We start from the raw sequence: 14,410 nt of genomic DNA, 5'->3' as shown, positions 1-14,410 counted from the left end.
TCGCAATAGAATTGCAAGATTTCAACATCTTTTTCATGGTTTATCTTGAGGCCAAATAACATTTTAAAAAAATTGAGGGGTTATATGGTCGAGGATTGTAATCAAAGAGAAATAAAGTTAAGATATTCAGATGTAGAGTGAAATATGAAATGTTGAAACTGCTTAACTCATGGAAAGGCAGTAAAGACACCATTTTTGATTAATGAGAAAATGTATTTACACACAGCAGTAAATGTATTTAAACATGGCCATAGAAGAAGACTCTAAATGCCATTTTAAATCATCTAATGTGTTTTCCACTTGGTTTTCATTGCTGCTTTAAATATTAGATCCCATCCTTTTACAGGCTTTAAAGACACAACGCAAATCCAACTCAAGCCCTACCCTAATGAAATACAAGCAAGGATAAAGACTCAATCTGCAGTATATCCCATGGGTAACAGACAAATGCCAGGCTTACAAAGCATTACAACCAATAACATATTTAATTTTGGATGTAATGTGACAACAAAATAGAGGAGAGGAGAACATCTCACTGCCCTCATCCTTCAATACATTGTCGGTTTTGAAGGCTGGCATTAAGCGCAGGTGTAACATTTGAAATGGTTTAAGTGTGTTAAGAGAAATGTTGGTCATAAAAACATCTTTTGGGAACCTGCCGTGGCCAACCGGTAGGGCACTCGTCTACCATGCGGTCCTTTACCGACCTCCCCGTCTCTCTCCCCATTCGCTTCCTGTCCATCTCTCACACTGTCCTGTCGAATAAAGTCGAAAAAGACAAAAACAAATTCTTTAAAAACATCTTTTGGTAGAGACATTACAAAACTCAGACGAGTCAGACTGATATGCTGTTGTTATATCTTAGTGCAGATGAAACAGGGAGCACATGAGGTCATACATGCACCCAATCCCATGTAGCAACAGAGGGCTTCTCAACACAGGCAGCTGTCTGCTTTGTAATGCTGTGCTTTTATCAGCAATAACATCCAAGATTGTGCATATACAGTATGTCTTTAAGCCCTAATGCGTGGCGTGGGACATATTGCTGGACAATTACTGTAGGCCTACTACACAGGCAGATACTGGTGATCGGAGTTTTAATCCCAGATAAAGCGTTCCGACCCCCCTCTCTGCTCCTCTTGCACGGTAGGAGTGGTTTCAAGACAACAAATGGATTTTTGCAATACTTGAAAAAGACATTCGTCTGCTCTCTCTCATCCCCTCATCACTGGTGAGCACCACCAATCAGATACAGAATTATTTATAAAAGGTGGAGTGTATGTTATCTTTTTTGTCATTTTTCTGCAAAAGACAATCAAAAATTGCATGTTCAGCCATCGTGGCCTCTTTATGGAGAGCTAGGCCTACATCAGACAACACTGAATAATATCTAACCAGAGTAAAGGTACATACAACCTGTATAAATACACAGCCTGACATGTTTTGACAGTGACACTTTCGCCTTCATCAGAGCGTCACACAGATGTTGATGTGTAATATGCTTTAAAAACAGCTGAACTGATGTTGTGGAGGTGTGACCTTCCTGTCAATATTGTGACGTAAGTCTCACCGTCGAAACATGTCAGGTATAAAATAAAAACTTTTACATGTCTGACACAAAAGAAAAAACTTAAACAATTAATTTACCTCTTAGACATAATGAACGTCATAGATCCGGGAGTAAAAGTAGCCTACATAGCCTACAATATGTAGCAGTAGGCTATGTAACGGAGGTCATCTTGCACCTGTTCATCCCCCTTGGTGATGCGAACCTGCGACCTCGTCAATTACAACAGTCCGGCAATGGGAGACAGTGCAATACAGCTGGACTAAGGGACCAGTCCCCCAGCTCAACGGCATCGATACTGTTTGAGGCTTTGGGAGGGAGGTTTACTAACGTTCCACGCCAACTCTGCTGGTTAGCCTCTGTTACACACAGCTTGGTCAAAAAAAAAGTCCTCATCAAAAAAAAGGTCACTCACACAAATATGTTGTTGGACCACCATTAGTTTTGATTATGGCACACATTCACTGCTGTATTATTTTAATTAACTCAGTGTATTAATTACGTAAAGGGGCAAAGGTAGGATGACGTCTTTTGCACGGTGCCCGTGGCATGCCTGTCTCAAAACGTACACCAAAATGAAAAAATGCTGTTCAAATAAACTCGCTGTGAGACTGTTTTTCATCACGGAATGCCAGCAGTTGATACAAAACTGAATACGGTATGTTAAAGCGATGCTTTCAAATGAAAAGTGTTTCCCATGACACTCCCACGGACCGCACTGTCAAAAGTTGCCTGTGGGGTTTTCTGACAGCGGACCATGGAAGTGGTCACGAGAGCCATCGTTCACTCACTAATGACTCGCATAAGCATCGGCTGACGTGGGACCATGATTAATCAAACGTCTAATCCTACCTGGAGCCCCTTTAATAGTTAATTAACTGTTAATTAACTGTTAATTAACAGTTTAAACGCTGTGCAAAGCCTTCTCCAGCACATCCCAAAGATTCGGAATGAGTGTGAGGTGTGGACTTTGTTTTGGCCAATCCAAGTGTGAAAAAAGTTTGTGCTCCCTGGACCACACTGGTGCATGAGCATCTCTGCCGTGCTTCCTAGTGGGGAAACTTTCTGATATCTTCACTCGAAACTGGGAACACTGATGATGGGCTAGACCCGAAACGTTTGTGCCTTGTCTGTCGGTTTTATTTAGGCTACTTTATACGGCTTTGTTTAATACAGTTTTTGATTTTGCATTCAGCTCTTGTGTGTGACTCTTTTTTTTCCTTTTCGCCATACTGTTCTTGGAATTACGCACCGAGCGAAACGCTCAGAAAAAGACTTTGGCGCGGACGCTACCCCACCATTGATATCTCCACTCCACAGAGGATGGGTAAACTGAGGTGAAGGCAGAAGAAAAGAACCTAGAATGACCTGCACTCGAGTCGATACTATGGTGTACTTGTATGACCCTATCAGGCAGGACATGACCTGAAGTTTTGTCGTTTGCATTGTAATCCGACTTATGAGATCCGGTCCTGCTTTTTCTTAACTTGCTTTAAATAGTTCTCAGTTGGATGCAATGTGTCCTCGTTTCACCTGCCTGGATGAGTAAAGAGATACATGTAGCCTAGTTATATGTATAAAAGAAACTAATGTTTAGTTTAGTTTATTTGGTTTAGGCCTATTTAGTCAGGGACCAGATACCTATACAATACAACACAACCTGTATTTTGAAAGCGCTATGAGACAACTCAAGTTGACCATGTGCAAAGTACATTAATTATTAAGTAAAGAGATGACCTGCACCAGTTTAGAGGCTAATCTCCATCTGCAGTGACTTCTGGGCAGGTGAAACAGTTTTGTAACATTTGCATGTTTATGTTCAAAAACACAATATTACAAGTTTCACATATGATATGACATGTTTTGTAAAGAAATCTTAGAAATTACATTTGCAATACAATTAAGCAATATTTTTAGGGGACATAGTGATGGTGGGGTCTATTGTTAAGGTGGCTACCTTCAATATAGGCCTAAAGTGCAGGGGGAAATCCTGGTTTGTGTTTATAGTACAGCCCTTGGAGGACTTTATAACATTTGAAGTACCCCTCCAACCCCCCCCCCCCCTACACAACTGCCCACTTGGAACATTCCTGTCACCATGGGAAGCCATGGCAAGTGGTTATGGAGCAGAGGTGTCAAAAGTAAAAGTACTTTTGTGGTGTAATTACAACACTAGCACATGGCATTACATAGCTATTACATCATTTACTCCATTGTACCTAATGAGAGAGATAGACTGTCTTATTACTGAAAAACACGGAAAACCTAATAAGGACCCACCACAAACTTGATCCAACTAGTGCAGAGTTAGCTAATCGTAAGACAAGTACACAGGTCTACTCAGATAAGTTGCGTGTGTTGGAAGGAAACTGTGTTTCTTTTTTTTACTTTTACTTTTACTTTTGACACCTCTGTTATGGAGTGCTTTCCAATATGCTGACTCCCGTCCTCGGAAAGCGCTTGTGGCTTGTGGTTTGCTGCTTCCACTCCAACTCGACATCACCAGGTGAGTATGGGGAGTGATTACCCTGCTCTCTCCCCTGTCCTCCATGACTGAGGCACCCTGACCACCAATGCACCTTTGTTGTGTGCGCTGACCAACTAATACAACTTTGTTGTGTGCCCTGTGTGATAATGGTGTGCACCCCCCAAGTTGATTGCTTCCCGACAAAGTGGGTGGAGTTCCTGACTTCTCCGGAGCTCAGACAGTATTTGCATTGCTCTTGACCTGACTATTAGCAACGCCGAAGGCATTGCGTCACTAGAGGGCGAAGCCTGGCTTGGTTGAATGATTGCCTGGTTGACTTGGACAGGTAAAACAAGGTCATATGGAATATTTGGCACTGGATTGTAACTAATGAATCCATTAAGCCCATCACTGTACTCTGGGGTCATTGTGCTGGAGCCTAATGTGAGTTCATCTCCTTCTGGAGCTTGTCCATGAGGTCTCCTTGGGGCGGTGGTGGCTCAGGTGGTAGAGGAGCTATTCGGCAACCAGAGGGCTGCAGGTTCAAGTCCCGCTCTGCCTGACCCAATCGATGTGTCCTTGAGCAAGATGCTTAACCCCAAGTTGCTCCTGGTGACAAGGTGTGGTACCCTGCGTGGCAGCCACTGCCACCGGTGTGTGAATGAGAGTGTGAATAGGTGAATGTAAGGCGCTTTGAGTGCTCGAAGGAGTGTAAAGGCGCTTTATAAATGCAGTCCATTTACCAATTTACCCTGACCACCAGACGGGCAGCCGTTTTGCACTTTGTTGTGTGCACGGTGTGCTATGGCATGCCGTGTCACAATGTAAAAAAATATGTTTTTCCCCCCATGGGACTTTCACTGTACTCATTGTCATTGTGCTTTAGCCTGATATGAGTTCATCTCCCTCTGGAGCTTGTCCCTGATCTTGTGGAAGGGGGGCCTCTTGCCCGGCTCGTCCTGCCAGCAGCTCCTCATCAGCAGGTAGAGGGCCTGCGGACACTCCTCTGGAGCCTCCATGCGGTAGCCCTGCTGCACACGCTCCCTCACCTCCTTCAGGGTCTGCCATTGGAGAGAGAGACGGAGAGAGAGAGAGAGAGAGAGAGAGAGAGAGAGAGAGAGAGAGAGAGAGAGAGAGAGAGAGAGAGATAGACAGACAGAAAGACAGAAAGACAGACAGAGTTACAGTAATTCTCAAGGGAAAATTGAATGCCACCTGGCCATACACACAACACATAACAGCAGGACAAGACAAATAAATAAATAATAAGAAATAAATAAGAAATAAGAAACAGTACATCATAAAAAAGTCAGTCAATTCATACGTAGCTGATCATCATGGAATATCAGTGAAGTCGAAGTGAAAGTGTGCTTGTCCTCTCCCTATAATGTAACAAGCTTTGACAGCCCACCTGGGAAACTCCAACTCCCATTGTCATTGTGACACAGCACTCCACAGCACACAAGTGCACACTGCACACAACAAAATTGCATTTATGCCTCACCCGTGCAAGGGGGTAGACACAAATGGCGCCCCAAGGGAGCAGTGTAGCGGGACGGTACCATGATCAGGGTATCTCAGTCATGGAGGAGGATGGGGGAGAGCACTGGCTAATTACTCCCCCCACACCAACCTGGCGGGTCGGGAGTCAAACCTTCGGGCTACAAGTCTGACACTCTAACCGCTTTGCAGAGAGGATTGGAATTGCCTTGCACCAAGACACCAAATGTGCAATTTCAACAACAGAAAACATACACACTCATACAGTACACGCACACACACACACACACACACACACACACACACACACACACACACACACACACACACACACACACACACAGGCCCGCCGAAGGTCCCGGGCCCAGAGAAAGGAGGGGCCCAGAATTGGGACCCCTTTACAATGTATGAATAGGGGAGGGGGCCTTTTCAGATGGCTTTGTCCCGGGCCCAGAAAAAGCTGTCAGCGGCCCTGCATACACACACACACTCAGACACACACACTTTGAGACAGGTTGCATCATGTGCAGTGCTAACTAAATCGCATAGTAAGTGCATCTGTACTTTCACGCCTCAGCGACAGTGGGACAGGTGCATGACACCATTGGCTTCAAATTAACCCTAACTTGTTAACAGCCTTTGGTGATTATCTCTCAGCTTGCTTTAAAAGGGGCACTGCACCTCTGACTTAATACTTGGTCAGCTATAGCAAACAAATTATCTCTTTAGATAGTTAGATAGATAGACAGACAGATACACGAAGATATATATATATAGATAGATAGATAGATAGATCACCACGGGGGTAAAACATGCTTTGTCAGCACGTCTTTGAGGCCTGACACCTCAGGGATTTACCCTTGAACACAAATGTCAAGGATGAGGCTTAACCCACCACATACAGTAAATAATTGCCGAACAACTTTATATTTTACACAAATTAAAGTCCTTCACTCTGACGTCAACACCTGCCCAAAAACTCTCTGGTCTTTCCTGTATACTGTATGAAGTCAGTGACAGGGAAAGCCTAGCAAACCAACAACAAGCATGTGGGTGTAAGTGGCTGAGTGGCTGAGCTTTCTTGTAGCCACTGCAGACCATGTGTAAGATAATAATAATCCCTGACCCATGCTGTCTTGCCATCCTCCCCCACCCACACCTCCCTCCCGACGCCATCACCAACCCCAACCCCACCCCCACCACCGACCCCTAGCCGCCCCAGCCGCTGCATTTCCTCCACTGGCTCGATGCCACGAGGAGCTGTTGCCGTAGAAACCAGCCCCACAAGCATTAATCCGGGTTTATCCCTGCCTTTATTACCTGCTTAGTGAAACCGCTTTGATTTCGGCGCGTTACATACCTGCGTAGTGTCTGACTGACAGAGACAGAAAGGCAAGAGCGAGAGGGAAGTTGTACTCACTCGCACACACTGGGAGCAGGTGACCATCATCAGACCACCACATGAACACGATGAAGATCGACACAGTTTTTGTGTCTTTGTCACCTCCGCAAGGAGGTTATGTTTTCGGTCGCGTTGGTTTGTCTGTCTATCTGTCTGTCTGTCTGTCTGTCTGTTTGTCTGTCTGTCTGTTAGCAGGATTACTCAAAAAGTTATGAATGGATTTTGATGAAATTTTGTGGAGTGAAATGTGAAATGACAAAAGGAACAAAGTGATTAAATGTCCAGGATTTTATTTACTTTTTTAACATATTTTTCACCATTGTGGGGTAGGGCGAATTTTGACATTCCAGTTTCTAACTCCACAAAACAAGGCAGAAAGACTTGTAGTCACATGTTCTATCAAACAGCTTCCTTGGCGGAGGTCTGCACTCTCTCTGAGTTCATTTCTAGTTGTTTATACGACAGTCGAGACTATGACAGGAAGAGAGTGGCAGAGAGAGATGGGGCAGGGCTGGCAAAAGACCCTGGCTGGACTTGAACCCGGGCCACCAGGGGCATGAAAGCTCATATCTTGGGGAATGTCTTGGAGAAAATGTCCATTCTGGAAATAGTGACCAAAGTGCATTTATGATGACCATGCTCACAGTCCTGTGTGCCTGTGTGTGTGTGTGTAATGGGGGGGGGGTGTCTATTTAATGTTAACGTCTGCATTAGTTCACTTCTGTGCTAGATGTAGATTTTTGACAATAAAGTATACTCTGCCTTAGCCTTTTGATGGGGCTGGGTCCTGGGAGAGGGTTGCGGTGGTCTTAACTCACCATCTTTGGATAGGGCTGCCGGCCGAAGGAGAACATCTCCCACAGGAAGATGCCATAGCTCCACACATCGGACCGCGTGGAGAACTTCTACGATCAACAACAGTCAGCAAAGCAGAAGAAGTGTTTCACTTGTGAATAGAAAATGGACTGCTACTTGTCTTAATATTAGGCAAGTTAAAAGCAGAGTTGATGTCATGAGATTGACATCTATTTTTTATATTGTACCAAGAAAAAGGATATTTTGTTAACACAAAAGGGGTTCCAGGCGCTTCTGTTTATTCGTCTGGTGCATCAACGGGAGGGAGACAGGCAATCTTGAACAAAGTGAAGACACCAGAGCAGCACAGATGGGATGCTTTTCATTTTATTGTGTACTTGAATTAAAAAGAAAAGCATCCCATCTGTGCTGCTCCGGTGTCTTCTCTTCGTTCAAGGATATTTTGTTCTTATGAACTGAAAGAGACCAGGCCCACCTCTTTCCTCAAGACCTCCGGTGCTGTCCATTTGACCGGTAGCTTAGCATGGTCCAAGTCTGCTGAGTCCCCTTTGGTCAGACCAAAATCACTAACTTTGGCCACCGTGTCTTCGGACAGCAGGACATTCCGGGCCGCCAAGTCCCTGTGCACCAACTTTTTGGACTCAAGGTACTCCATCCCCTCACAGACATCTCTGAGAGCAGCACAACAAACGGCCAAAACAGACAGACAAGCTGCACATCAACAACAACCACTATAAACTGTGATCTAGACTAACCTGAACTCTTTAATCATATCATTATGAAGACCAGAAACAGGGGGCACATCTGAGTGCCCCATTCACTGTCACTATTTATCACTTATCCTTGGCCATTCACTGTGACTATTTATCACTTCTCTTGTGCCATTTACTGCGACTATTTATCACTTATCCTGGACCTAACTCTTGTGGACCTTATGCATCTATACTCTCTACTTATCTCTTCTTCTAACTCCTTTTTTAATTTTCTCTACAACTACTTATTTATCTATCTACTTATTTTCTCTATTCTGTCTAGTTTCTTCTCTTGTCTTCTTGCTATTCTTTGTTGTTTCTGTCTCTCTTTTCTACCTCACTTTTCATTTTTAACATGGATCTTTATCAGCACTTTGAGCTGCATGCCTTATATGACATTGTACTATACAAATACAGTTACAGTTATAGTTACAGACCAGGAAAAGTGTAAAAAAAAAAGACTTACAGTGCGAAACGGACCAGCTGCTCAGTGCTGGTGCTAGAGCGCCCTCTGGTGCGTAGATAATTCACAAGATTTCCCTGAAAAAGGACACAGTTTACATGCTGTAATAAATACACCATCTAATGCTTGTCCAATAGCAGAGATGGGTACTGGATGCAGTGTTTCCTGCTGATTTTTTGTTAGTCAAGGTGGTGGGGCATATTTGTTTTGCTAAGCAACTTTAGAAATTGCATTCACAACATGAAATCTTTATCTTTTCAGGGGACCTAGTTAAGGTGGTAGGTGTTTCTTGTCAAGGTGGCCGCCTTAGCAATTAAGTGCTGGGGGAAACACTGGGATCAATTAGGTATAGTATTGTGCCAAAAGACCGGATGCAACCAGCTGATTTGTTTATTGAATGAGGCAATCAACCTGATGAACTGGGCAGGTAGAACCAGGCCGTTTGGAATACTGTGTGTGGCACTGGGTTGTAACTAATGAATCCTGTTTGCCTATCAATGCCCAAAGGTACACGACATTATGTTCTTCTTACACCCTATCCTAGACAAACCTTAAAATCCTGCCTAGGCACTAAGGCCCCTGACATACGGACTTGCATGCCCAGGTTCGAATCCGGCCTGGGGTCACGTCCCAAACCTACCCCATCTCTCTCTCACTCACTTCCTGTCGCTCTCCACTATCCTATCTGCATGAAAGGCAAAAAGCTCACACAAATGTATTTTTTCTAAAAATCTTACCTTGGCCATTAACTCTGTGACAATAAACAGTCCATTGTGCAAAATCACACCCAGTAACTTCACCAAATTCTTATGCTGGAGTTTCCTGTGGGTAAGCCGTAAAGGTACAGAAGGAGTTCAATCAATAGCCCTTCAAGTACAACATATGCAGCAGATTCAAGACTTTGGAAGTTGCCAACTGTGTTAAAATCGTCTTGCGGTTCACTTTACTACATACACCTTTTGTCATTCTAGGTGAGACTAATATGAAATTAGTTGGGTTTTAGGCTACAGCGATAAATAGCCCCACAATAAGGGCAATTTCAACTTACGTCATGACCGCTGTCTCTGACAGAAAAGCTTGAGCAGTTACATCACACTTTATGTTCTTGACCGCCACGCTCTGTCCCATGTAGTCGCCTTCAAACACCTCTGTGGACAAACAAAACAAAAAACACACAAAGCCGTGTCAGGTCTTTGAGTTTGACTGTTTCACACAAGATTCACTAATGGCCATAGCCATCATGGATGCTCTATAGCAGGGGTGGGGAACCATTTTCATTCGAAGGGCCACTTCAAATTCCTCCAAGGGCCGTAAAAGTCCTCCAAGGGCCGTACTATAAACACAAACCAGAATTTCCCATTTCATATTTCATGTGAAGCTGTATAACACTAAAATTATGTCGGGGGCCAGACAAAACGGCCTCAAGGGCTGTAAACGGCCCTCGAGAAATAGGTTCCCCACCCCTGTCCTATAGTGTCCCTTCTGGTGATTATTAAATCAACATTGACAATCTGACAGATCATTTGTTCTTGGCTGTTGGCGTTCAAATGTGTTCTGAGATGTTATCAGGGAGAGGCTACAAGGTTACATTCTACACCTTTCTTTTTTATTATTATTATTTTTAGGCCTTTATTATGACAGGATAGTGTAAGAGGAGACAGGAAACGAGCAGGAGATATAGATATGGGGTACGGGTAGGGAAATGACCCAGGCTGGAGTCGAACCTGAGTCCCCATGGGCAAGCAAGCCCAAACATGGGGTGGGGGGGCTTAGTCAAGTCAAGTCAAGTCAAGTTTATTGTCAATTTCTTTACATGCACTGGTCATACAAAGATTTTGAAATTGCGTTTCTTGCTCTCCCATGCAGACATAGACTAATCTAGGTAAGGACATAGACAGTATAGACATAGACAGTACTCATACATGGACATAGACAGTATGGACGTAGACATTGCTCATACAGACATTTAAAGTGCAAGACTGGACAACAGAAGACTTGTAGAGAACATACATTAAGAGGAGGTATTTTGTTGTTCTTTTTCTAAAAGTCCTTTATAGCGTTCTGACATAGTAATAGTAGCATTTGAAGAAATAAATAGAGCGCTGCACTACAGCGCCACCTCACATTCTACACTAAAGTTTCTCAACGGGGGCGTTGGGGAGCCCTAGGGGGGCATTGAGAAGGTTGCGGCTGAGTGGGGCTTAGTTCCCATTGGGGGGCATTAGTCTATTTTATTTTTCAATACTAATTAAAGGGGGTGTTGGCTGGCTTATGGGTCAAGGTGGCGTTGGGAGGCTTGTGATGAGGTCAAGGGGGGGTTTCTTCAAAAAAGGTTGGGAACCACTATTCTACACCTTTCTAAAAGGTTAGGATGCACTCACCTCCAAACTCCCCTTCTCCAATGCGTCTTCCCAAAACAAGTTTGTCCATATCGAAAAGCCAACCCGCTTGGAGAAAGAGGAGAAAGGGAGACAGACTGTCATCTTGAAAGAATGTGACAATTCCATTTGTTTTAAAGAGTTAAAAATGGGAGGTTACATACATGACACGTGTATGACATTTGAGCATTAGTTAATTAAATTAACAGTATTAATTAATTTACTGGTACATGACAACAATGTGCTCTTCAAGTGTGATAATGAGTACTCACTTTTTGACAGCTCTAACTCTGCTGACCTTACTCCTTCTTTCTGTTTGGGTTTGTGCAGAACTGTTGCAATAGCTCCCTTATTTTCTGAATAAAACTGTAAGGATTGAAAACATGTTGTGCTTAGGTCTGTGACTCATCCATCATTGTTTTCAATCCTTATATTCTGAATAAAACTGTAAGGCTTGAAAACATGTTATGTCTGTGACTCATCCACCCTTGATATCTTAACTGGAATAAAAAACTAAAAGGTAATGATATTGTTAACCTTCCCGTGTTTGTCACATAACAGAAGGACAAGGGGGAGTGCATATGGGAAACAACATCCAGTGAATTTATAAAAAAGGTAAATTTATTTATTAACTACAATATATTAAAAACAAAATACCGTAGTAATAAAAAGATGAATCGTGTATAAGACGCTAGGGGAGAGTTTCTAATATTTCTGTTTACATTTCTGAGCAGGACTGATACAGCCCTAGAGCAGTTGTGAGGAAGTAAACAGGAACTTAACATTTCGGAGAAGCGAAGATAAGTCTGAGTACCAATCCCTCTGCGTACTACTATTGCTTCTTTCTTTCCTGCACAGCTTATCTGAATGACTAAGAAAGTCTGCTATCTTCAAAAAGAATATGGTGACTGCGTCACTGGGAAAAAATATGAAGAGCAGAGGCGACTAGTCTGGGGTCAGCTGGGGGCCACAAGCGAAATGTCAGAGGAGTGAACAGTTGAAAGACATTGGCCACTACTGTAGCAAAGTGTGAGCTGTTCACCATCTATCTAGGGGCTTGGGGGCCCCAAGTGGTGGGCTGCCTAGCCTGGTGACAAGACGTGAATCTGATGATAGTCACCCCAACCATGAACTGTTTACCATATTGCCATCTGGGAAACGGTACAGAATCCTGAAGTCTCACACTACCAGACTCCAAAGTAGTTTCTTCCACCAAGCAGTTAGATTACTGAATTCATGCTGAAGACAACAAGGCACTTTATTTGCACTTTTTTCCACCCCCGCCCCCTGCCCCTCCCTTTTTTATTTTTATTTTTTAAAATCTTTTTTGAGGACACAAGAAAAACACAACAATTTTTACTCTTTATAGGCTTCAAACCTATAATAAGACGTAATAAACTAATCTTGAATCTTGAATCATGAAGTGGCCAGGGCTTCTATTTGACAGCCTATATGGGTGGCCTTGTTGCAAGGTGTCTAAATGGAATATTATGTCGTCTCGTGTGATGCATGCTGCAATAATTGACAACAATTGGGGAAACATAATATGAAGTCTGTGAAAACTGGGGGTTACAGAGAGGACCCACCTCAATCATGTCTATAAGATTGTAGAAGAACTGTGAGTTGTCAATGGTCAATTTGCTGTCCTGGAAAATGACGCGATAGTGGATAACATCTCCAGAGAAGCTGACGCAAAGGACGTAATCGCCCGGGTGACGGATGGACTCGCGCACCAGAAACAATCCATCCTCCCTCGGCTTTAACTTTTTCACAGCCTCGGGACCAGAAATCTTTCCGTGAAACCAACTGGCAACATATAACACAGGGGGCAAGAAACGCATTATTACAGACAGATTGATAGAAAAGGCTGAATTAATTTGCGCAGACAGTCCTACACGTCTATCACTTAACTGCGGATGTTGTGGTCTGGTTGACGCACTTCACTGTAATTTCTCTGATGACTAATTACAAGATAATTGTACATTTATTACGCCCTTATATCGTGTAAAAAAGAATAGGCTGCCAACAGAGCCTTCTCGGCAAATGGGCCAAAATTGTAAAAAAATAAAAATAAAAATAATGAAATAAAATAAAAATATGTGTGTGCGTGTATATGTGTGGACTTACGGCATTAGGCTTAGGCAAGAATCTATTCGGATGGCCTCCCTGTCCCTCATATTGGAACGAGAGATCAAACCTTCCTCTCCTGTTGTGTTGTTTATGGCTTTGCATATGCCCTTTACCTAAAAACAAAACATTGAATAAGTAATTGTTTGTCCCACTATGTGACATATGCCTCCTGTAAGAAACAGTAATACAAGACATTTACCTTTGTTGTTTCCTTAATAGTCAAGAGATCACCTTTATGATAGGCTATCTCACCAGACTTGGGCTTCAAGTGGTCACTTTTGGCGACGCACTGAACACCTGTTACCAACACGTTCTTCACAGAACAGGAAAAAAACAAGTGAAGCAACACAGCAAAAGCCAATATTCATAACGTGGCCTACGTGTAGATAAGTGACCATTTATAGTTATGTGTGGCCTGTGCATATATAACAAATGTTGATTTAACGGCCAGTTTTACTTACCATCGCCATCCGAGCGTGTTGCGGAGCGCCTATGAGAACGTGTACCTGTCAATACCAAAGACCGGTTCCTCAAAACAAGCCAATTGACAGTTCCTCACGCTTAAGCCACCACATTTTTACAACGAAAGAAGCCAAATGACTGTGTGGCTTAAAACGTCATCTAAAACATTAGTGACTACTTCCTCTTCAGCTGCCATCCATGCGTAATTGAGGAACATCTAAACTTTGACAAAGACTTCAGTCACGCCGGCATGCTTAACACCTCCCATAATGATGTTGTTATATGTGGGTAGAGACGCTGAAGAAAAAATATGATTCGCACACTCAGTATCAGAGTGCGTAAAATAAATTTGCGTCAAAGAGTTAACTGGGGACAGGTCTACATTTGGCTGGTTCTCACGCAGATCCTCGTGCATTTCCGCCCAACAACCATATGCGTAACCAGGTTAATTATCAGTCTGGTCAGAGAGAAGA

At 43.2% G+C, this 14,410-nt stretch overlaps 1 protein-coding gene across 1 annotated transcript; it reads right to left on the bottom strand.

The window, feature by feature from the left end:
• Positions 1–209: 209 nt before the first annotated feature.
• On the bottom strand, positions 210–14,398 carry matk (megakaryocyte-associated tyrosine kinase). Its single transcript, XM_063201121.1, has 13 exons — positions 13,937–14,398; positions 13,675–13,788; positions 13,473–13,588; positions 12,932–13,151; positions 11,618–11,711; positions 11,349–11,414; positions 10,016–10,115; positions 9,705–9,789; positions 8,971–9,044; positions 8,228–8,423; positions 7,755–7,841; positions 1,648–5,095; positions 210–755 (listed from the first exon to the last, which is right to left on the bottom strand). The coding sequence occupies exons 1-12, from the start codon at positions 13,943–13,945 to the stop codon at positions 4,907–4,909; spliced, it is 1,350 nt and encodes a 449-aa protein (XP_063057191.1). The 5' UTR covers positions 13,946–14,398; the 3' UTR covers positions 210–755; positions 1,648–4,906.
• Between the last annotated feature and the right edge of the window lie 12 nt (positions 14,399–14,410).

Source organism: Engraulis encrasicolus, chromosome 6 (genome assembly GCF_034702125.1).
Source record: "Engraulis encrasicolus isolate BLACKSEA-1 chromosome 6, IST_EnEncr_1.0, whole genome shotgun sequence".
NCBI classification, from domain to species: domain Eukaryota; kingdom Metazoa; phylum Chordata; class Actinopteri; order Clupeiformes; family Engraulidae; genus Engraulis; species Engraulis encrasicolus.
This window is presented reverse-complemented; position numbering and strand designations above follow the sequence as displayed.